At 36.4% G+C, this 26,156-nt stretch overlaps 1 protein-coding gene across 1 annotated transcript in view; it reads left to right on the top strand.

Moving 5' to 3' along the window:
- Positions 1–26,156, top strand: part of CCDC102B (coiled-coil domain containing 102B) — a gene marked incomplete at its 5' end in the record, with an annotated part of 223,675 nt that overhangs the window by 84,174 nt on the left and 113,345 nt on the right. Inside the window, 1 exon segment of the mRNA XM_079943339.1 lies at positions 23,400–23,609. Within this exon segment, the coding sequence (XP_079799465.1) occupies positions 23,400–23,609 (210 nt within the window).

The raw sequence follows: 26,156 nt of genomic DNA, 5'->3' as shown, positions 1-26,156 counted from the left end.
GGCACAGATAAAAACAAAACCAAAAACAAAATGCAACTGAAGTCTTCTTGCTCTAGTTAAAGGACTAGGGAATGGTCAGCTTAGCAAGACAGGAAACCAATAGACAATAATTGTTCTAATCCACCAAATATTACAGAAAACAGTGGTGCCCCACTCAGCTCCTGTTAGTAAATCTGAATGGGGAGCCTACATTTCCACCCTCACAAGACAGTAGAAAGTTGCCCAGTCCTTCCTTTTGGAGTGTTGGCATAGAAGGCTGAGCTGGAACCAGGGTTTCATCCCTGCTGGGCAGCAGTGAGACCCCCAGAGCTTGTGGTGTCAGTGAAAACCACGTAGGGGTCCTGTACTTTCACCTCCACCCTCTCCCAGCTACAGAGGTCTAGTGGATAGCTAGAGCACCCATCCCCATCCAGCAGTAACTAGGAGCATCCCCAGTCGGGTACCAACGGAGGTTTGGTGGGGCCTGGACTTCTACCTTCACCTGGAAGTAATGAGTCCATGCTGCTGCTTTACCTTCCAGAATGGTACATCAGAGGAACCTGTCTAACACAGAATGTTTAGATGAGAACCAGAGTCTCATAAGATAATACCCAAAATGTCCAGGACACAGTTGAATATTATTCATCATATCAAGAACCAAAATATCTCAGAATGAATGAAAGAAGACAATCAACAAATGCCAACACTGCAAAGACAGAGATGTTTCCATTTCTTGGTGAGAATTTTAAAGTGGCCATCATAAAAATGCTTTAATCAGCAATCATGACCATGCTTGAAACAAATGAAAAAAATAGAAATCCTCAGTAAAGAAACAAAGTCTCAGCAGAGAAATAGAAAATACAAAGAAGAAACAAATGGAAAAGTTAGAAGGGAAAAACACAATAACCAAAATTTTTTTAAATTATGAATGGAAGGAACAGAAGAAAGAATCAGTGAACTTGAAGACAGAGCAATAGAAATTACCCAGTCCAAATGACAAAAAGAAAATAGTCTGAAAGAAAACAAAGGCTTTGCTAACAGGGATTGAGGTAGGGGCCTGTGGGATGCTAACAAAGATCAAACACTTATGTCACTGGAGGCCAGTTTGAGAGGAGAAATTATGAGGGGCCGAATATTACTCAAAGAAATAGAGTGAAAATTTTCCAAATTTAGGAAAAGGGTCAAATCTATAGTCAAGATGCTTAGTAAACTCTAATCAGCATAACCTCAAGTATATCCACATCCAGATACTTAGTCAAACTTATGGAGAACTAAGAAATAATGATCTTGACAACACCAAGAAGGAAATTACACCTGACCTACAGGGAAAAAATAATCCAAATGACAGTGAAAATTTCATCAGAAACCATGGAGGCCAGAAAGAAGTGGCACACTTTTCTCCAAGTTCTAAAAGAATTGTCAACTCAAAATGCTATATCCAGTGAAAATACCTTTTAGGACATTCTCAGATGAAAGAAAACCAAGATAATTTGTCTCCAGTAAATAAGCACATGAAAAGGTGTCAACACATTAGTCATCAAGGAAGTGCAAATTAAAACCACAGTGAGATAAAACTACACATTTATCAGAAAGGCTAAAATAAAAATTAGTGACAACAGCAATGCTGGTGAGAATGCAGAGCTACTGGGCCACCCAACTCGCTACAGGAGATGTAAATGATAACAATCACATTGGGAAACAGTTTGGTGTGTTCCCAAATAACAACTATCATGTGACCAGGAAATTGTACTCCTGTGCATTTCTCTCAAAGAAATGAAAACTTATATCCACACAAAACTTATACATGAATCTTTAAAGTGGTTTTGTTTATAAATGCCAAAACTTGGATACAACAATGATCCCTTCAATGGGTAAATAATTAAAAGCCATTACAGCTATACCTTGGGATAAACTCCTCAGCAATAAAACGGAATGAATTCTTGATCTATGCAGCAATCTGGGTGCATCTGCAGAGAAGCATGTTGAATGAAAAATATCAATCTCAAAAGACAGTATAGCCCATGATTCCATTTATATTACAGTATTGAAATGACAAAACTTTAGAAATGGAGAGAAGATTAGTGGTTGCTGGGGAAGAAGGCATGATGGGGGGGGAGTGTGTGTGGCTATTAACTGGCAACATAATGCATCCTTGTGATGGAAATGTCTGTATTTTGACTATGTTATTGTTGACATCTAGTTATTATACTGTACTATAGAGTTACAAGATGTTATCATTAGGGAAAACCAGATAAAGTACACATGGGATTTATTTTGATCATTTCTTAACAACTGCTTAAGAATGTACAATTATCTCAAAATACAAATTCAATTAAAAAATCCCAATCTTCTCTCAATATGTATGACAAGTTCCACCCTTTCTACATACTCCTCTGAAAATATGTATGCCTCATTTTATTTCCATTTTTGGGTCTGTTTGATTATCTGCAAAATTGTATTTAAGTAACAACTCATTTAAAGGATTAATTCATCCATATATGTAAAGTACTAAAAATTGTACATTATGTGTATGTAGTAGGTATGCAAGAAATACATGTTTTCTCCCTTGTCATTCAAATTTCATTTAGTACATCCTATATTGGAATGACAATCCAGATTTTTAGATATTAGTAACATTGTAGATAATTCTGTGATGTCCCATAGAAAACTTCAGAATACTTCTATATGTGTGTGTTCTTCCTCTCCTCAACTGTAAGCTTTTTGGAGTTTAAGGGTACTGCCTTACAGCAACGGCACTGAGCACACTTTCTGGTGCCAAATAGGTTTCCAATAAATGTTTGACAGGGGGAAATGCATCTTTTAATGTGAATAATCTAGCTCCAAAATTAGTCTGTAAATCTTCCAAAGGAGTAGAATACATTTTCCCATTCCTGAATCACCAAGTGTCTTGCATATATCTCTTCACACATTGACAGTTAAGGCAAGTCTTTAATGATTATATGGACAAAGACCATGAAAGTCTTGAGCAGGAAAGAACCTAAAAGGTACAGTCTAGTCCTTCATTTCACAGATTCCCTTTCTCACGTTAGCGAATTACCCACAATGGGCTCTTCCGGCTCTAGATGTGTCCCCATCCCCATGCCGTTGACACACATTGTCTTTGATACTTCATTAGGATTAAAATCTTTCCACATAATATGAGAGAATGCTCTTTAAATGATTTCTTTTTCTTCCTAAACTGCAATATGATATAAGTTGAAGGAACAAAGTATATTCATTTTTTCTCTCTTTCAGAATGTCTCTATTTATTTACTTTTAAAATGTTGCTTCCCAATTAAGGAAAAAAAGACCCAGATGGATAACATGTTGAATTTAACTTGTGATTATATAAGTAGTCCTCTTTATTTTGCTTATGCAAGATAAAACATAAACATTTTGTAACAAAATTTTTTCACACCCAGAAATTGTATCATTGTTGAGGTTTAAGGGAACTTTCCTCCACATGTGTACCAACTGGATTCTCTCTGCATAGGCAAAATGATACTGAAGTGAAAAACAAAGCAAGGCAACAAAATAAGTAATTTGTATGCTCATTCATTCATTGCCAATCATTTAGTCAACAAACACTTATCAACCATCTACAGTGTCCTTGGTACTGGAATTAAGCACTGAGGAGTTGATGGAGTGATAGCCACAGTGGAAAACAAACAAAGAAACCCAGCAGTTAAACAGTGTGCTATGTACTTTGATGGGTAATGTATAGTGATCTATGTGAGTTCATAGAAAAGATGTCGAGGATGAGATGTGAATGATGAACAGCATCTGACCCACGTAAAGGGGAAAGGTAGAGGTAAGGACTGTAAATGATAAAGGGAGTAGCAGGTGAGAAAGCTAGAGACCACAGTATTGCCAGGAAATGAATGTAATAAAAAGAATGTTCTGACCTGTAAAAGATTTAGAGCATTTCTGTTGAGTAGGAGAATATATCGAGAAGTCTTTTTAAAATACTGGGATATTGACAGTAAAGCAAAAAATTCCTCCTTTCGCTCTTACGCAACTATAGAATTATGCTCATTTGGGGGGAATATTTTGATCACTAGAAGAGTAACACAGTCTAGTGGAGAGCAATTCATTAGCAGGTTTTTTATTTTGGGTAAGGTGGGGGAAAATACAGAGGGCAGAAAAATGTTTTGTTCTCTGTTTTAAAAGAGAAAATATTTTCAACGTGTTTTCTTAAATTACAAATTTAATTTTTAGTCCTGCAAATATTTTATAGTACCTACTGTACTAGGATCTAGTAATTCAGTGGTGTCCAAAGTAGAAATTCAGTGATGTCCAAAGGCCTGTCCTCAGAGAACTGCCGTCAATGAGAGACACAGGATTCATCAAAAATCGTACAGTTAATTGCATGTTTTCAGCTCTACGGGAGCTACATAACAGATGTGCATGACGGTGGGGGAGCTGACCTAGTTAGGAACTTTAGATTTAAAATTTTAAATACCTGAGATTTATTTACTAACATAGTTAAATAGAATCTTCTTTATGAGAAGGCTGTTGTATAACTAGAAATCCGGTGCTGTAATAATTTAATTTTCTGAGATTGCCACAATAGGTGTTGATTTGAATTGATTTAAATCTCTCGTATCTCATACCTCTTATTGACTTTACATGTTCCAGCAAAGAGAGTTAGGTTACTGATAATACTATGAATGTATCTGAAATGGTTATATAATTTTGAAAGAGGATATTGATGTTTGCAAGCAGGTTAATTTAGAAGTCTGTTAATGGTATGGATTTAAGCATTCTGGCACACTGTGAGTTCATATTGACGAAACTCAGGAAACAGAATCTATAAAAAGATAGTTGATATGAGTAAACCATTAGAGAAAAATAATATTCTGGTAAAAGTGAAAATCAAACTGTTACACATGGATATGCATTCTGGTCATTTAGACAAATATAAGTCTAAATGGTCTAATTATCCAAGACGAAAACTGTCACTTGTCCTGGAGTTACAGAAAACTGATAAACACAAAATCAAATAATGGTTGAAAGCTTGTGATCACTTTTCCAGGAAGTATTAAGTGCCTTGAGTAACAGGCTTTTATGTTTTCAAAAAGGGTTTTTAATTATGTGGAGTAGAATAAAGTATTTAAACATCTTTGCTCGGGTATCTCAACAGCAGTAGCTTTTCCCTGGTAACTAGGTCTTTGGAAAAGTTTTCTAGCTGAGTTAGATTGATGATTTAATTACAATCTGAGATTTCGTTTCTTTAACTGTACATTTCTTACTAACTTCTGTTGGATAGAAAACAGTCTACCAAAGATTGGAATGTGGGTGGTAATAGAAGAAACTGTGTTAATCAAAACTCTTAAATGTTGGTTTGTCTCAGAATCAGCCCATGTCTTCAGAAATCCCTGCATGTTTTGGTGCCAACCTAAAACTAACCAACCTCAAGGCACCTAGTGTTTCCTCAGTATCCGCAGGTGACCTAAGGTCTCCACTGTGATGCCCTCTATGTCTCGTCCTCTTTGGGTCACACACACGCTTTTGGGACTTTTCCTGGTCCTTTGGCCCATAAGCTCTGTACAATTCTTTCAAGATCCTGTTTACTGCTTTCCATGGTGGCAACAAGGGAACTTAGCAAATTCATGTTAATACGCTGTTTACATTTTCATGGCATCATATCAATTATTCCTCTCAATGCTTCAAATTCAAAACTGCTTTGCTAAAAGTGTTACAGTATAGTTGCACTGAATCAGGATTCAAATCTCCAGTAAAGAGAAATATTGTTTTATGCTAGAGGCATTTGATTTAGAACTTTCCTATTGCCATCCTTAAAAATGCTTCCCTTAGAAAACATGTTTCCGTATGAACAGAGACCTTCTGGGAACATGTGCTTTAAACTAAATGAGCAGTCACACTCTCTTCTTCCACCAAAATCCCAGGTTAATATGAACATGGCATAAAAGGTGAAGCAGAAGCCTGTCAGTTTAGATGGTGGAGATCTTAGCCTCCTCCTGCAGTAGGGCTTGGTTCATGGCAGTTGCCCTCAACGTGGCTGTTGGTTGAATGGATGAGGAGAAGGTAAGGTACATATCAAAAAGATGAGAGCCTTCTGTTTCAACCATCTGTGAGGTTGAAAGAAAAAACATCAAAATTGGAGGAAGGTATAACTGAGCATAACATACTCATTTGGAAAATGATTTGATGTTTTATATTTGACTACATTTGATGTGTTCAAAATACACTGGTTTCCTATGTGCCTATTAATACAGCTTGGTGGATATAACATTTGTTTTTAAGATTTAGTTATTATGTATTTATTTTTGGCTGTGTCCAGTCTCAGTTGCAGCATGCGGGATCTTTCATTGTGGCACTCGGGCTCTTCATTGTGGTGCATGGGCTTCTCTCTAGTTGTGGCGCATGGGCTTCTCTCTAGTTGTGACGTGTGGGTTTTCTCCTCTCTAGTTGTGGGGCGCAGGCTCCAGGGCATGTGGGCTCTGTAGTTTGTGGCACACAGGCTCTAGTTGTGGCACCTGGGCTTTAATTGCCCCGCAGCATGTGAGATCTTAGTTCCCTGATGAGGGATCAAACCTGCATCCTCTGCATTGCAAGGTGGATTCCTTACCACTGGACCACCAGGGAAGTCCCGAGTATAACGTTTTTAAGGGCCAAAAATATCCAGAAACTAGTGACTAGTTCTGTTCCTCCAGGTCTCAAATCTGTTGTTAATACTTCCCTTTGTAGGTTATGTGACTCCCCTTACAGGGAGTCCACCCTGATTGGTGATCTCTCTTCTGCACAATTCCCATCTGACTCTATGCCCACATGGTCTCCGGAGAATGCTCTGCTGCTCTTGGATATTTATTAACCCTCTTGCATGTGAATCAAAGTTTCTATTACACTGTCTCAATTATATTTATGGAATAGATGATTTTATTTCTTTCCATTTTTGAGTTTTGGAGGCTGTGTTGAGAAAGAGAGATTTAGTCTGTGGTCGTGTTCTAAACTGTGATTCCCAAAGGATACTATTTTTTGACACAGGTGGGCATTTATTATAGCATTGATTACAGAAGATAACTTTAAGAAACTCATTTATTTGGATATTGGAAAACAGACATCTAAGTAATATAGGTTAAAGAAAGAAATTTAATGAAATTTCAGACTGAAGGACAAAAACGCTGAAATCTTGAGGGATGCTGCGAAACGCAGGGATACTTATAACGTCAATGACCATATTAGGAAACAGTTATGTCTGCCGTGGGATAATGCTTCTCAGATCTCAATTACAGGCAGTGTAATTAACCCAGAACCCCAGCTGCTGTACTCTGAAACCCAGGCAATGACACTGCACTTGCCATAGACTACTCCCAGCCAAAGACAGGCTTCCTTGTTTTGGGAGATGCAACCCTTCCAACCAGCGACTTTGACTCAAAAGCTCCTCTGTGGTCTCACCTACCTTTCCCTGGAAGGCACTGATGTCTGAGATGATTGGACCCAACCTTCCTTCTTTCCCTGTCTCTCCGTTACTCAGAGTCAATCCTGACCACAATCTGACTGTTCTCTGCCTTTCCTGACTCCCCTGATCTGCATTATCTCTCATATGCATTCCCCGTAATAAATTCATTACATTTAAAATGCCAATTGTAAGAGTTGCTTCTTGAAGTACCCAGAATAACCCAATAACAAAGAGAAAAAGGTAGCAAGCTAAATTCTAGCAGAAAAAAAAGAAACAATGGATGTAGAAAGAGGGAAAGTCAATATTAGGAGTTACTAAAAATATATATATATATATATAATAGAGTTAGCAAAGATAGAAGTTGGTTCTTTGAAGAAAAAATGAAATTCAGGCAGAATTAATTAAGAGCTATAATTAGAAAGCGCTAGTGATAAACAAGGGACACAGGTTCAGATAGAGCAAGGATGCTAATAAAAATAAAATCTTACATGAGATGAATTATTGGCCAGAAAATATAACTTACCCAGTATGACTCTTGTAAAAATAGAACATCTGAATTGATTTATAACATTAAATAAAGTAAATTTAAAATTAATGAATTAAAACTCTTTTTGTAATAAAACTCCAGCATCAGAATGCTTTATGGTTAAGTTCTACCATTCAAAGTAGATAATTCCAGCTTTATAGAACATCTTCTAGAAAAGAGAAAAAAGAGGAAAAGCTTCCCAATTCTTCCCACTGTGTTAGTTTAATCCTTATACTGCATCTAGGCAAGGGTCATATAAGCAAGGAAAGTTATAATCAATTTCACACATAAGTATAATGGCAAAAATACTAACCAAATACGAGTAGTCTTAATCTTATGGTGAATAAAAAATTTGATTTGTCACAGGAATGCAAGGTATACTATAACATTAGATCACTTATTATATAAGTCAGCACATTAAACAGAGTACAAGAAAAAATCAATTATGTGGTTATCTACAAGTTCGCTTTCAGTTGCTACAACTCAATTCATGATTATAGGGAAAAACATTTTAGCGCAGTAAGAATCAAAGTGAATTTTTAAACCTGATAGAGTAACAAAATTTTAGAGAACAATATTTTATTTAATGATGAACTATTAGAAGCATGGTATCACTTTATATTGAACATTCCATTTCAGATGCTAGGCAGTTCAACAAAAGAAGAAAAAGTTACAAGAATTGGAAAGATACAATACTGTAATGATCACAGATGGTGCAATTACCTATTTAGAAAGCACCAAATAATCTAAAAATTATAATTCATAAAAGTTTAGAGATACCACTGGATATAAGAGCAATTAATATGTATATACCAGCAAAAATTATATCTATAAATATATATGTATTATAAATAGAGTAGCATTTGTGTAATGATTGGCAAACCAAAGAAACAACAGAATAAGAGCCCAAACAGAGCCACCCACATATGGACAGTTGATCTATCAACAGAGTTGTCTTTGGAAGCCAGTGGTAAATAGTGTAGCCAGTAAAAAGCATTGACTTTAGATTAAAGATGAATGGAAGGAATTAACTTGCATTATAATATTCATCTTTTTAATGAACAATCTCAGTTTAATGCTTTAAAAGACTGTGTGATTCTGGCTTAATCAACAAGACAAACTAATTTTTTATTCTTCACTATGTTTTTGAAAGAATTCAATATATCTCTTTTGTCAGATTTCCCCCCAAACATACTAAAAAAGCAACATTAAAACATAAAATTGTCACACTAAGGCATTTTTGATGTAAAGTGGCGATTTAGGGGGTTCTCATGAATACTTTTGGCACTATTTCATGTTTATCATCCTTCTCTAGATTTAATTCACTCTACCATCTCCTTTTCTACTATTTCCCCCCTGTAAATCATGTACTGTGTACTTTTTTCTTCTTTACAGCTCAGTGTTAATAATGAAAGTTAACTTTCTATTGTATCTGAACCATCAGAGTACAATTAGTCAAAATAACTTCTAATTAAAATGGTTGTTAATCCTTTAGAAAAAATAAATACATGGATTAACATGAATCATAATCTCAGTCGAGTGGAAAACCTTGCTTTAGGTTGTATCAGCAGTTTCATGTTATTTAGACACTGAGAGCTATCAGAATCTCTGAGAAGACCATCCCTGGGGCCAAGATAGTTTGTCTACTTTTTTTTTTTTTTCATACGCGGGCCTCTCACCGCTGCGACCCCTCCCACTGTGGAGCACAGGCTCCGGACGTGCAGGCCCAGCGGCCATGGCTCACGGGACTAGCTGCTCCGCGGCACTTGGGATCCTCCCGGACTGGGGCACGAACCCGCGTCCCCTGCACCGGCAGGCGGACTCCCAACCACTGCGCCACCAGGGAAGCGCCCAGTTTGTCTACTTTTAAAATTACTTTTAAGAGAGATTCTGGAAATAAAGAGGGTCTACCCTTTATGGTTTGCTTAATTTCCTGATGCAGATCTTATTAAGCATTTTACATTTACATAGTTTTTCCTAGTAGTAGAACACACTTGAGGTTGTAGTTAGTGAGTGGCAAACTTAATTCCTATTATATATATAATATATAAACCTCTGGTTCCTATTATCTCTGCAACAAGATCCACATTTTAAAACCTCTGTTGTGCTTCACTTCTAAAATTCTCTACGTACTGCTTTTGTAAAGGTTCACACCTTACTAAGTTTATAAGAAATCCACTGTAGCATATAAAAGTTTGGCAGGAGAGTTGCAGGAAAGCATATTTCACTGTTCTCGTTTTATGTTAAAGCTTTTCTCTGACTGTTTTGGACACACTCATAAAACAGTTAAAATCATTTGGGATAATAACAATGTGTTCATTCATATTTTTTATCTTAATAGTTACTAGGCTATATATAGATGATTATTAACTTCTACATGAAATGAGGAAAATATTTGCTTATGGAACTTTGTAACACCACTAAGAATTTTTGAGACTGCCTGGCTGTTGCAAAATCAGGGGTCCAAAATAACCATTTAGAGGTTTACTTGTGAAATTTGTAAGTGTTCTCTACCAGGGCATCAGCAAAGCCTTTATGAATACATTTCTCTTGTCATTCTCTTGCTATAACATATACTGACTCATTTAGACATAGATGCATTGTCCTTTTTAAATTCGCATTGCTTTTGATTCATGTTCAATCTGAGATACAAGTTTTGGCCTCCTTTTTTATTAAAAAAAAGTTAATTTGGACTTTATTAAAATTTACAACTTTTACTATGTGAAATATACTGCTAAGATAACTAAAACATAAGACAAAAACTAGGGGGAAATATTTGCAAAACATATATCTGAGAAAAGATGAGTATCCAAAATATAAATAGTTTATCTTTAACTTTTTTTAAATAAATTTATTTATTTATTCTGTTTTTGGCTGCACTGGGTCTTCATTGCTGTGCACGGGCTTTCTCTAGTTGTGGCGAGCAGGGGCTATTTGTTGCGGTGCGCGGGCTTCTCATTGCAGTGGCTACTCTTGTTGCGGAGCACAGGCTCTAGGAGCATGGGCTTCAGTAGCTGTGGCACACAGGCTTAGCAGGTGTGGCTCATAGGCTCTAGAGCTCAGGCTCAGTAGTTGTGGCCCATGAGCTTAGTTGCTCCACGGTATGTGGGATCTTCCCAGACCAGGGTTCAAACCTGTGTCCCCTGCATTGGCAGGCGGATTCTTAACCACTGCACCACCAGGGAAGCCCTCTCTTTAAATTTTTTTAAAACTTTATTTTTTAAAGAAGTTTTAGGTTTACCACAAAATTGAGGAGAAGATACAGAGATTTCCCATATGCCCTCCACCATAGAAGCTCCCATGTTCAACATCCCCTACAGAGTGGTACATTTGTTACAAATGATGAACCTACATTGACACAACATTAATACCCAAAGTCCATAGTTGACATTAAGGTTCACTATTGGTGTTGTACATTATACATTATATGGATTTGGACAAACGTATAATGATATGTATCTATCACTATAGTATCATACAGAGTATTTTCACTGCCCTAAAAATCCTCTGTGCTCCACCTGTATATCCTTCCCTGCTCTCACCTTTCCGCTTTCCTCCCTGCAACTTCTGGCAACCTCTAATATTTTTAATGTCTCTCTAACTTTGCCTTTTCCAGGACGTTATATAGTTAGAATCATACAGAGTATAGCCTTTTCAGATGGCTTATTTCACTTAGTAATATGCATTTAAGCTTCTTTCATGTCTTTTCATGGCTTGATAGTTAATTTCCTTTTAGTGCTGAACGATATTCCATTGTGTGGACATACCACATTGTATCCATTCATCTACTGGAGGACATCTTGGTTGCTTCAAGTTTGGGCAATTATAAACAAAGCTGCCATAAACATCCGTGTGCAGGTGTTTATGTGGACATACGTTTTCAACTCCTTTGGGTAAATAGTCAGGAGCTCGATTACTAGACAGCATAGTAAGAATATGCTTAGTTTTGTAAGAAACCACCAAACTGTTTCAACATAGCTGTGCTACTTTGCCTTCCCACCAGCAATGACTGAGAGTTCCTGCTGCTCCACGTCTTCACCAGCATTTGGTGTTGTCAGTGTTCTGTATTTCGGCCATTCTAACAGCTGTGTAGTTGTATCTCATTGTTTTATTTATTTATTTTTAAGTTTTTGCAGGGAATATTTAGTTTTTTTTTAAAAAATTTTAATTTTTAATACATTTTTATTGGAGTATAATTGCGTCACAATACTATGTTAGTTTCTGTTGCACAACAAAGCGAATCGGGCATATGCATACACAGGTCTCCATATCCCCTCCCGCTTGAGCGTCCCTCAATCCTCCCTATCCCAGCCCTCTATGTCACTGCAAAGCTGTGACCGAGCAGATCTTCCTGTGCTATGCTGCTGCTTCCCACCAGCCAACTATTTTCCATTTGGTAGTGGATATATGTCGATGCTACTCTCACTTCGCCCCAGCTCTGCCCTCCTACCCATGTCCTCAAGTCCATTCTCTATGTCTACCTCTTTATTCCTGCCCTGAAACTAGGTTCATCAGTACCTTTTTTTTTTTTGATTCCATATATACGCGTTAGCATACGGTATTTGTTTTTCTCTTTCTGCCTTACTTCACTCTGTATGACAGACTCTATGTCCATCCACCTCACTACAAATAACTCAATTTTGTTTCTTTTTATGGCTGAGTAATATTCCATTGTATATAAGTACCACATCTTCTTTATCCATTCATCTGTCGATGGACATTTAGGTTGGTTCCATGTCCTGGCTATTGTAAACAGTGCTGCAATGAACATTGTGGTATGTGTCTCTTTTTAAATTATGCTTTTCTCAGGGTATATGCCCTGCAGTGGGAATGCTGGGTCATATGGTAGTTCTATTTTTAGTTTTTTAAGAAACCTCCATACTGTTTTCCATAGTAGTTGTATCAATTTACATTACCACCAACAGTGCAGGAGGGTTCCTTTTTCACCACACCCTTTCCAGCATTTATTGCTTCTAGATTTTTTGATAATGGCCATTCTGACTGGCGTGAGGTGATACCTCATTGTAGTTTTGATTTCCATTTCTCTAATAATTAGTGATGTTGAGCATCTTTTCATGTGCCTCTTGGCCACCTGTATTTCTTCCATGGTAAAATGTCTATTTAGGTCTTCGGCCCAATTTTTAGCTGCATTGTTTGTTTTTTTGATATTGAGCTCCATGAGCTGTTTGTATATTCTGGAGATTAATCCTTTGTCTGTTGTTTCATTTGCAAATATTTTCTCCCATTCTGAGTGTTGTCTTTTTGTCTTGTTTCTGGTTTCCTTTGCTGTGCAAAAGCTTTTAAATTTAATTAAGTCCCATTAAGTTTATTTTTGTTTTTATTTCTGTTACTCTAGGAGGTGGGTCAAAAATGATCTTGCTGTGGTTTATGTCAAAGAGTGTTTTTCCTATGTTTTCCTCAAAGAGTTTTATAGTGTCTTGTCTTACATTTAAGTCTGTAATCCATTTGGGGTTTATTTTTATGTATGGTGTTAGGTAGTGTTCTAATTTCATTATTTTACATGTAGCTGTCCAGTTTTCCCAGCACCACTTATTGAAGAGGCTGTCTTTTCTCCACTGTCTATCCTTGCCTCCTTTGTCATAAATTAGGTGCCCATATGTGCGTGGGTTTATCTCTGGGCATTCTATTCTGTACCATTGATCTATATTTCTGTTTTTGTGCCAGTACCATACTGTCTTGATTACTGTAGCTTTGTAGTATAGTCTGAAATCAGGGAGCCTAATTCTTCCAGCTCCATTTTTCTTTCTCAAGATTGCTTTGGCTATTCGGGGTCGTTTGTATTTCCATATGAATTATAAAATTTTTTATTCTAATTCAGTGAAGAATGCCATTGGTATTTTGATAGGGATTGCATTAAATCTGTAGATTGCTTTGGGTAGTATAGTCATTTTCACAATATTGATGCTTCCAATACAAGAACATGGTATATTTCTCCATCTGTTTATGTCATCTTTGATTTCTTTCATCAGTGTTTTATAGTTTTCTAAGTACAAGTCTTTCACCTCCTCAGGCAGGTTTATTCCTAGGTATTTTATTCTTTTTGTTGCAGTGGTAAATGGGAGTGTTTCCTTAATTTCTCTTTCTGATTTTTCATTGTTGGTGTATAGGAATGACAGAGATTTCTGTGCATTAATTTTGTATCCTGCAACATTTCTAAATTCATTGATTAGTTCTAGTAGTTTTCTGGTGGCATCTTTAGGATTTTCTATGTATAGTATCATGTCATCTGCAAACAGTGACAGTTTTACTTCTTCTTTTCCAATTTGTATTTCTTTTATTTCTTTTTCTTCTCTGATTGCTGTGACTAGGACTTCCAAAACTATGTTGAATAAGAGTGGCAAGAGTGGACATCCTTGTCTTGTTCCTGATCTTAGTGGAAATGCTTACAGTTTTTCACCATTGACTATGATGCTTGCTGTGGGTTTGTCATATATAGCCTTTATTATGTTGAAGTAAGTTCCCTCTATGCTCACTTTCTGGAGAGTTTTTATTATAAATGGGTGCTGAATTTTGTCAAAATGCTCACTTTCTGGAGAGTTTTTATTATAAATGGGTGCTGAATTTTGTCAAAACTTTTTCTGTGTCCATTGAGATGATCATATGGTTTGTTTGTTTGTTTGTTTGTTTTGTGGTATGCGGGCCTCTCACTGTTGTGGCCACTCCCGTTGCGGAGTACAGGCTCTGGACACGCAGGCTCAGCGGCCATGGCTCACGGACCTAGCCGCTCCGCGGCATGTGGGATCTTCCCAGAGCGAGGCACGAACCCATGTCCCCTGCATCAGCAGGCGGACTCTCAACAACTGCGCCACTAGGGAAGCCCGATCATATGGTTTTTATTCCTTAATTTGTTAATGTGGTGTATCCCATTGATTGATTTGAGTGTTGAAGAATCCTTGCATCCCTAGGATAAATCCCACTTGATCATGGTGTATTGTCCTTTTAATGTGCTGTTGGATTCTGTTTGTTAGTATTTTGTTCAGGATTTTTGCATCTATGTTCATCAGTGATATAGGTCTGTAATTTTCTATTCTTGTGATATCTTTTTCTGGTTTTGGTATCAGGGTGATTGTGGCTTCATAGAATGAATTTGGGAGTGTTTCTCCCTCTGCAATTTTTTGGAAGAGTTTGAAAAGGATGGTTGTTAGCTCTTCTCTAAATGTTTGATAGAATTCACCTGTGAAGCCATGTGTTCCTGGACTTTGGTTTGTTGGCAGATTTTAAATTACAGTTTCAATTTCATTACTTGTGATAGGTCTGTTTATATTTTCTAATTCTTCCTGGTTCAGTCTTGGAAAATTGTACCTTTCCCAAAATTTGTCCATTTCTTCATGGTTGTCCATTTTATTGGCATATAGTTGTTTTTAGTAGTCTTGTATAATCCTTTGTATTTCTGCAGTGTCAATTGTGATTTCTCATTTTTCATTTCTAATTCTATTGATTTGAGTTTTCTCCCTTTTTTTCTTGATAAGTCTGGCTAAGGGTTTATCAATTTTGTTTAATTTCTCAAAGAACCAGCTTTTAGTTTTATTGATCTTTGCTATTGTTTTCTTCATTTCTATTTCATTTATATCTGCTCTGATCTTTATGATTTCTTTCCTTCTACTAACTTTGGGTTTTCTTTGTTCTTCTTACTCTAGTTGTTTTAAGTGTAGGTTTAGGTTGTTTATTTGAGATTTTTCTTGTTTCTTGAGGTGAGATTGTATTGCTATAAAGTTCCCTCTTAGAACTGCTTTTGCTGCATCCCATAGGTTTTGGGTCATTGTGTTTTCATTGTCATTTGTTTTTATGTATTTTTAAATTCCTTCTTTGATTTCTTCAGTGATCTCTTGGTTATTTAGTAGTGCACTGTTTAACCTCCATATATTTGTGTTTTTTAGTTTTTTTCTGTAACTGGTTTCCAATCTCATAGCATTGTGGTCAGAAAAGATGCTTTATATGATTTCAATTTTCTTAAATTTTCTGAGGCTTGATTTGTGACCCAAGACATGATCTATACTGGAGAATGTTCTGTGTGCACTTGAGAGGAAAGTGTATTCTGTCACTTTTGGGTGGAATGTTCTATAAATATCAATTAGATCTATCTGGTCTATTGTGTCATTTAAAGCTTGTGTTTACTTATTTATTTTCTGTTTGTGTGATCTGTCCATTGGTGTAAGTGGGGTGTTAAAGTCCCCTACTATTAATGTGTTACTGTCGGTTTCTCCTTTCATGGTTGTTAGCATTTGCCTTATGTATTGAGGTGTCCCTATGTTGGGTGTATAAACATTTATAATTGTTATGTCTTCTTCTTGGATTGATCCTTTGATCATTATGTAGTGTCCCTCCTTATCTCTTGTAACTGTCTTTATTTTATTGTAAAGTCTTTATTTTAAAGTCTATTTTATCTGATATGAGTATTGCTACTCCAGCTTTCTTTTTATTTCCGTTTGCTTGGAATATCTTTTTCCATCCCTTCACTTTCAGTCTGTATGTGTCCCTAGGTCTGAATTGGGTCTCTTGTAGATTGCATATATATGGGTCTTGTTTTTGTATCCATTCAGCCAGTCTGTGTCTTTTGGTTGGGGCATTTAATCCATTTACATTCAAGGTTATTATCCACATGTATGTTCCTATTACCATTTTCTTAATTGTTTGGGGTTTGTTTTTGTGGGTCTTTTTCTTCTCTTGTGTTTCCCACTTAGATAAGTTTCTTTGGTATTTGTTTTAAAGTTGGTTTGGTGGTGCTGAATTCTCTTAGCTTTTGCTTGTCTGAAAACTTTTGATTTCTCCATCAAATCTGAATGAGATCCTTGCTGGGTAGAGTAATCTTGGTAGTAGGTTTTTCTCTTTCATCACTTTAAGTATATCCTGCCACTCCCTTCCGGCTCCTAGAGTTTCTGCTGAAAAATCAGCTGATAACTTTATGGGGATTACTTTGTATATTATTTTTTGTTTTTCCCTTGCCTCTTTTAATATTCTTTCTTTGACTAATTTTTCTTAGTTGGATTAATATGTGTCTTGGTGTGTTTTTCCTAGGGTTTATCCTGTATGGGACTCTCTGTGCTTCCTGGACTTGGGTAACTATTTCCTTTCCCATGTTAGGGAAGGTTTCAACTATAATCTCTTCAAATATTTTCTCAGACCCTTTCTTTTTCTCTTCTCTGGGACCCCTATAATTCAAATGTTAGTGCGTTTAGTGTTGTCCCAGAGGTCTCTGAGACTGTCTTCAATTCTTTTCATTCTTTTTTCTTTATTCTGTTCCTTGGCAGTTATTTCCACCATTTTGTCTTCCAGCTCACTTATTCGTTCTTCTGCCTCAGTTATTCTGTTATTGATTCCTTCTTGTGTATTTTTCATTTCAGTTATTGTGATGCTCATCTTTGTTTGTTCTTTAGTTCCTCTAGATCTTTGTTAAACATTTCTTGTATTTTCTCAGTCGGTGCCTCCATTCTATTTCTGAGAGTCTGGATCATCTTTACTATCATTATCCTGCATTCTTTTTCAGGTAGATTGCCTATTTCCTCTCCATTTATTTGGTCTTATAGGTTTTACCTTGCTCCTTCATCTGTGACATTTTTTTTTGCCATCTCATATTTTTTTTGCTTTATTTTATGAGTGGGATTGTGTTCCTGTCTTACTGGTTGTTTGGCTTGAGACTTCCAACACTGAAGTTTGTAAGCTATTGGGTAGAGCTGGGTCTTGATGCTGAGATGAGGAACTCTGTGAGACCTCACTCTGATGAATATCCCCTGGGGTCTGAGATTCTCTGCTAGTCCAGTGGTTTGGACTCAGAGCTCCCACCACAGGAGCTTTGGCCCGACTCTGGGCTCATGAACCACGATCCCACAAGCCACATGGGCAGCAAAAAAAAAAAAAAGAACAATAATAAAGTAAAAAATAAAATTAGACTAGGAAACTAACAGATATGTTAAAAAGAATATAAAAATAAAAATATAGATGAATCAACAACTGGAAGGTACATAAGTACTACAATAGTAAAAAAGAGGAGGAGGGAAAAGAAAAAAAAGGGGAGGGGGGAAGGCCTTGGCTGTGGAGGGTGGGGCCTAAGCAAGGAGGAGGTTTGGGTGGTGGGCAGAGCCAATGCTTAGGACCCCCAGGGCTGGAAAAGGCCCTGGGAACTTTGGGGGGGTTGGGGCTTAGGCTCAAGGAACAGAAGGGGCCCAGGCATGCCCCCCACCCCTGGTCTCAGGGGGCAGCGGACCTAACCTGGGAGCCCAGAAGGCTTCCTGGGCTCGAATGGGTGGGGCAAACACCCTCCTCTCCTCTCCTGCTCCTCCAGTCTGGGAGGGCCCCTCCCTCCTGCCTCTCCTAATCTCTCTGGCCTCAGGGACACCAATCCTGTCTGGCTTCCATTTCTCCTCCCCCCTCAGTCCCCCCACATCCTACCAGTTCACTTGGGGTCCCTCCCGTCTCCTTGGGCATCAGAGTCACCCACCAGCAGCCAGCAGGCACCCTAGTTGTGGGAAGATGTTAACTCTGCATCTTCCCACATCACCATCTTGACTCCACCCCTCTCATTGTTTTAATTTGCATTTTCCTGATGACATATGATGTGGAACATCTTTTCATATGCTTATTTGATATCTGTATACCTTCTTTGGTGAGATGTCTGTTATCCATAAGTCTTGGGCCCATTTTTAGTTGGGTTGTTTGTTTTCTTATTTTTGAATTTACATAGTTATTGGTATATTTTGGATAACAGTTCTTTATTAGATATATTTTGCAAATATATTTTGTCTGTGGTTTGTTTTCTCTTTCTCTTGACATTGTCTTTCTAGAGCAGTTTTTAATTTTAATGAAGTCTAGCTTATCAATTATTTTGTTCATGGATCATGCCTTTGGTGATATATCTAAAGAGTCATCACCAAACCGAAGGTCATCTAGATTTTCTCCTAGGCTATCTATCTTCTATGAGTTTTATAGTTTTGTACTTTACATTCAGGTCTGTGATCCATTTTGGGTTAATTTCTGTTCAGGTTTAGTGTCTAGAGTAATTGTTTCTGCATGTGGATCCCTCTCCCTGTATTTAAGTTTGACATACATTTAGTTTCAAATTAGTTCTAGGACTCCTTACTTTTAGAAATTCTCCAAGGATTTTAAATGAAATTAAAGCAACTAAAATACACACGACATTACCTATTGCTAAAATTAGTCATTGCTCTGTTGACTTTTGGTAAAAGAGGGAGTGAGCTATCACTGAGCTATAGTTAACTGTGGACAGGAGGGAAGTAGACTGATTTAGGAGGAGGTGTCCTCACTTCTTATTTGTGATTCCATGACATGCTTAGAGGATGAGTGTTAAAAGATCCAGGGGAGGGGGAGGGGTGGCATCAGCAATATGCACACTGCATTTAGGTTTCAGTTTCCAGACTTTTGAATGTGAGTCTACAGAATCACTTCTCCTGAGTTAATTTGCAACGAAGCAAGGATCAAAATCCCCAAAATATATCAAAACAAAAGAAAAACATCAACAAAATCTTTGCTGCAGTGTAGTACAATGGATTCAGAGTGTGTTGGTTGCTATGGCAAGGGGATATGCATACATCAGTGGCTATCTGTTAGCGTGGTGCGGGTGGAGTGAACTCACGACTGGAATCAGAGAAACACCTTAGGTGAACCATGGCTTGGACTCTTTGCCCACCTTGAGAATTACTTCTAATCTTAGAACTCCAGTTTCCTCCTGTGTAGCACATACAAATTTACAGGATTATTGTAAGGATAAGAAATAACCTATATAGCTCTTTACCAGGAATATATTAGGTCTTCAGTAAAAGGGTAATCATCTCCTACTGCTAGGCAATAACAAGATTCCTGCTTTGTACCTCTTACTTCCAAAATCACAGTGCTTGTAATGAGGTCTTATAGCTGACTTGTCTGAAATGAAAATTCTGAATATTTGCAGTCAATTACTGGAACACCACAGTGTTTTTAGGTGGCACTTCACGGACCTGCAGAACACACCACACTGTGCATTCTGCTGGGGTTTTTCTCCGTTGAAAAGGTCCCTTTACAAGATGCCATTTTGATAAGACACGATGAAAAATAATACACTATTTCACCTGTCATTACTTGAATTGGCTGTTGGTATGTTTTGTTCTTTAGAAACCAAATTTATGACAGGAAATATTTGTGTTGAGTTTGAAAGTTTAATAACTATTTTCCCTAAATAATTACTGCCTCATAACACTAAGCTGTAGGAAATATTTTCCATATTTTATAAATGAAAAATAGAGGCTCTCAGGATAAAAAGAATTGAGACTCAATTCTAGGTCATTTTACTGAAAATCCTCTCTTTACCTCGCTGTATTTACCTATCACAAAATGCAACGCAGCCATGACAACATTAATAAGAGTTAAGAGTAAATGTACTGAGAAATTCTGTTGGCATTAAGTAATGGTGAGTAAATAACTGGCTCTTCTAGGATGCTACCTTAATTTCACTTTGTGCACAATTGTTGTAATTGAAATACAGAGGAGCTTTTTCCTCTCAACAGGTCCTTATGAAGCACTGACACAGCACATGTCAGGTGCCAGGCTGATGAGCAAAATGACACGGTTCTGGTTTCATAAAATTTACGTTCTAGTTATCGAGTTCACTGCAGTCTATTATTGATGTCCTTTCAGCAGTATCAAGCAATGACAATTCAGGAAGATCGAGCTTATAGATGAATATGTTTAGAAATGACTGAATCGTTACACTGCACACCTTAAATGTGTACAGTGCTGTATGTCAATCATATCTCAGTAAAACTGGAAGGAAGGAAGGAAGCAAGCAAATACATAAACATATACATATATACCTATATAAATAAAATAAATGACCCAATATTTCATCCTTGGGAATAATCACAATATTACATTTTTTCACAAGAAACTCAAACGATTCTTAAATTCACCCTTGCTTTTAAGCATCAGTGACTACTTGTTTTCATACTTATTCTCCTGAACTCCTAATACTTCATGATTGGACTCTTGGATCTTATAATGTTCAAACCTATTTCCTATTTCCCTTTTTTGAGATACTCTTAGCTTGATTCTGCCTCTCTGCCTTCTTAAACTTCAGGTTTCAGCTTAAGTATTGTTTCTTCAAATAACCTCCTCTGATTACTTAATTTACTGCAGGTCTTTCCCATAGCATCCAGGGTTTTTTCTCCCTTACAAGATGTTGCCCAATTTATACTTATATATATACTTGTATTTTGAAAATAGTATATCCAGTGCCTGAAAGATACTCAATAAATATTTGTTAAACAGCTGAATAGTTGGATATTTATATATTTTCTCAATGTTTAATATTCATAAAATTGGAGGTCATTAAATCAACAAATATTTTAGTGTTTACTCTGGCTAGAATATACTTCTACATTAAAAGTTTTTAGAAAATATTTTTCAATAATTCCTGTATTACCTGAAATTCATTTAAGAGTAGTACCCACTATTAGTTAAAATTCATAGCATATTAGAGTTAGAATTAAAATGTTCTAGAATGTTTCTCTTGATCATTGGAAGCAAATCAATGGAATTCCATTTCAGTTTGATCAGTTATTAGAATTGCTTACAAAAAAACATGAAAGTTTAAAATATTACCTGATCTTTCCTTCATCATTTTAACTTGCATTTAATTGAATGGCTTTTAAGGTGATAGATTTTCATATGATTCTTAGAAAAGAATAATCTTACAAGAAAGAATTTTGAAAAATGAAATCAAAAATAAAACTGCTAATAATATTTATGATCCAATTTTCACAAAACCTTTACTTTTTTTGATATGTGTTATATACCTAAATTTATCAGATAATTGGTATGTCACTAAAAATCTTCAAATAGTAAATAATCACACATCATTATTTAAGCTTTGTTGTCATTACTGTTAATATGATTCCTTTCTTCAATTATTTTTTTTAATTTAGAGTTTACTCATTCAAACCATCTATTACTTATTTAAAATCCTGTTTGTACCTCTTATCTGTTATTAGGTATAAAACTGACTTCAGCAATTTCTTTTAAATGCCTAAAATTTTACAAAGACTTGACATAGCATTGTATTTGTCCTTGACCAAGAGTACATTTATTCTCCTAAAATTAATTTTTCATCACTAAGTTGGTGACTTTTATTACAACTTTATTATTTTCATTCTGATAAGTGATGTGATGTTAGTCAAAAAGTTTAAGCATTAATCTTAATAATTAAAGACATGTCATGTTCTAAATTGCATTTTGAAATACTGTTTTCACCTCATATCCCAAACAGGCATCCCAAATGTCAAATCAGGTCATCTAAAATTTGATCCCTTAGTCTATTATATTTAATTGATAAACAAGGTCTAGTGCCAAGAATGTAATTTTAATTTCTTGTTTTTAAGAAGCTAAAGCCTCACTTAGATTTGGGAACAGAACATTTTTGACAATAATGGCACAATTATATGTGTATGAAAAAGCAGTTTTTAGACTTTTTTAATCAGAATTAATTTCCAAAGATATTATTGAAGTCTAACAGTTTCTTAATGTTGACTTCTCTTTTAGAATTTAAAATGTCATGAGAACTACTTTAAAATAGTATAATACTGTTCAATACTTTGCCATCAAGCCATTTAAAACTAAGTGTAAAAATAAGTAATTTTCAATCTTTATTCATAACAAACAGTTTAAAAATACCTCATGTTTTAATCATGTTGCCAACCTCTATTCCCTGAAAATCAAATTGGCCATTCACTCAGGTGAGTTTGATTATATTGTATAGTACTTTTTTTTTTTTTTTTTTTGCGGTACGCGGGCCTCTCACCGTTGTGGCCTCTCTCATTGCGGAGCACAGGCTCCGGACGCACAGGCTCAGCTGCCATGGCTCACGGGCCCAGCCGCTCCACGGCATGTGGGATCCTCCCGGACCGGGGCACGAACCCGTGTCCCCTGCATCGGCAGGCGGACTCTCAACCACTGCGCCACCAGGGAAGCCCAATTGTATAGTACTTTAATCATGGCATTTATGATGTTTTATTACATTCACTTGTCTTTATTTGCAGTGCCTACAAGTTGAAAGCTATAGTAAATAACTGAATGAATGAGTAAATGAATACATGAACTATATCCATCCAACCACAATTGTCCAAGAAATGATTTTGTGCCTTCTAAACTGATAAATGTTCATCAATTGAGTGGAGATTATTGACAAAATATTATCAGTTTTCCACTTAACGTATTTATTTGACAATATGGTCTGGTTGGTTATAGAAATAGTGCCCTAACCAAGGAGGCAGGTATATTTATTTAGGGCATGGGTCTTAGGACTTTTGTGTCGTCCTCAACTTTTCAGATAAATAGAGTTTTCTTTTTAAAAATTGTATAAATGGACATATCCATGAACCTTTCTTAGTGGACGCCTGTTTGATGGGTGCCTGGCCTTTTGGCAATTACAAATGCTACACGTTGCTTTTCTGTGTTTTCTGTGTTTAGCTAGAGAGATTGCAGGCTGAAAATACATCTGAGTGGGACAAGAGGGAGATACTTGAAACAGAAAAACTAGGACTGGAAAGAGAAAATAGAAGGCTAAAGTTCCAAGTGAAAGACATGGAAGAGCTCCTGGACAGGAAAAATAGATTAATTGCAAACTCTCAAGGTCCTGATTTCAAGAAATCACAAATTGAACTACAGGAAAAAAACAAGGTATGGGTACTCTTTGGAAGAAGATGTTCTCACTTTCTGTATATTCCTGCCCTGATGTCTAGTAGATGCTGGTTTAACTTTCACATACCTCAAATCTGAATATTTTCTTTTGTACTATCTCATATCTGATAGTTTGATTTTTTCCCATTGTAATATAAAAAATATATAAAATGTTCATGATAGGAAAAGAGAGTGTGACAAATTTTGTATGAAGATGTTAAAATATGACAAATCTGAGAGTTTCAAGCTTTTCCAAAAGGAAGAAAAACATGAAGTAAGGGATGAACCTTTGTGTATTTGGTTTCCTGTTATAGCTTTGTCTCAGTTTTCCACGCAACTGATCTTATTTTCAGTGAGTATATTTCTCCATTAGTTTGGGCAACTATGTAATAAGCATTTGTCAATAGTTATTGTAAGTATCTGCATAAACGTTTAAATGTAGCTGGTTCACTCCTATTTGGTTTCTTTTTAGTTAGTCTCAGAAAAATTATTTTTGAGTCAATTAAACACATCGTGTTACAAATAGCCTTTATAGGCTATGACATAAATGTTAAAACCAGAATTAAATTCAAATTTTGACTTTGGGAAATTTAGGTTGTTTTGGAATTGTTTTGTCCTAAAGCCAACAGACACATTTATTGCTATGGATGGGATTTTTCTGATAAATGGTTTTTAGATTTTTAAAATATTTTCTTAGTGGCAGTTGTAATTTATGTGTTTTAGGGTCAATATGCTACAAAACATATACAGCTTGTTTCTATTTCTTCCATGAAAGTATCTATAGTACCTTAATGCACAATTGTATTTTTTTCACTCAATTCCTTTAACAGTGAGTTAAAAGTGAGTTTGAAAAGTTCATATTTTTGAGTTATGTAAGTAGTTCATACTCATATGAGCTCTAATAGCTAAATGGGCAGAAAAATTGAATTCTATATTACTTATTCTTTGTGATTTTAGGGATTTATTGCAAATAAGATTAAGATTAAATTGGATTAGTGTTTCATGACTTGGCAATGCAAATAACTAAAGTTAACTGTTATGGTCAGTGATCATAATTTTCTATTATACGGATTCATAAACCATCCGTAATGGTGTATGGTTCTGACATGTACACAACTGATAAATCTGTAGAGAAATTTTTGCAGATTGCCATTGTGAAAGCACAATTGTTTCGATTATGGAACAAGTTTTGGTCATCAAAATATCTGTTTCCCTTTGGTTCACTTGAACAGAAGAAGCATTTATTTATATTATACTCTGTGTCAGTCACTGCTCTAGATGCTGGTGATGTGAAGATGAATGAATTTTTTTTTCATTTATTTTTGGCTGCGTTGGGTCTTCATTGCTGTGCGCAGGCTTTCTCTAGTTGCGGCGATTGGGGGCTACTCTTCATTGCGGTGCGCTGCGGTGGCTTCTCTTGTTGCAGAGCATGGGCTCTAGGCGCGTGGGCTTCAGTAGTTGTGGCACGCAGGCTCAGTAGTTGTGGTTAGTTGCTCCGCAGCATGTGGGATCTTCCCGGACTAGGGTTCGAACCTGTGTCCCCTGCATTGGCAGGCAGATTCTTAGCCACTGCGCCACCAGGGAAGTCCCAAGATGAATGAATCTTTATCCTGCCTAGCATGGGCTTAGAGTCTGTCTGGGGAGATATACACAATATATCTATATGTAACAATATACACATAAATTGTTATCAGTATTACATTGTGATGATTTCTAAGAGTAAAGTGGAATGAGAACTCAGATAAAGAAGTAATTCACTCTATTCCACTTTGATGCCTTTCTAGTTATATCAAACTGTTATAGCATAAAGTGTGTCATTTAGGAAAGAGGGCTGATCGGGGTCTGTTTGGACCTAGTATATATGCCAATTTCTTGTCCTGTTAACAGGCCACCCTAACTTTAGACCTGGGTTCTTTGGGATCAATGTAGTTCTTTGGCCTAGAACTGAACAGACCTTGGAAACTGGGAAGATTCTGGAAGGTCTGAACAACTCAGTGGGTGTGCTCATCAATCAGAAGACTATTCCCTAAGTGTATATCATTTTGATGGCTGGGAGGAGGTGTTAGCAATATTTTACAATCTTCATTAAGAATTCAGACTCACCACTTAAACCAAAATAATTACTTGTCGTGGAGCAGCTGTTGGTCAAAATCCTTGGTGCCACAGAGATCCCCATAGGTCAAAATATCAAGATTCAGATGTCCCCAAATGTCAAATGAATCAAAGCTGCATATGGAACATGCCAAAGGCCAGGGAATAGTATAGATGTCATTATAACACAAAGCTAAATTGTGGTTTTAACATTTCAATGAAAACTAATCTATATGTATAAAATTATGTGCATAAGTACCATAAAGGAGAAACATGTATATGTATGTATATAAGTACCCTATTTAATTACCAGATATCTAAATGCATAAAAGTACTATATATGAGTGAGATGGGCAAATAGGTGCTGGCATGTAAGAGACACAACTGTAAACATCACTCATCATTGGCCTCTAAAAGAGATGTAAGATATCTTACCACATTATATTTACATCTAAC

The sequence above is a fragment of the Stenella coeruleoalba genome (assembly GCF_951394435.1).
Source record: "Stenella coeruleoalba genome assembly, chromosome: 14".
In the NCBI taxonomy this organism is placed as follows: domain Eukaryota; kingdom Metazoa; phylum Chordata; class Mammalia; order Artiodactyla; family Delphinidae; genus Stenella; species Stenella coeruleoalba.
The sequence above is the reverse complement of the archived record's forward strand: the minus strand, read 5'-3'. Positions and strand labels throughout refer to the sequence as shown.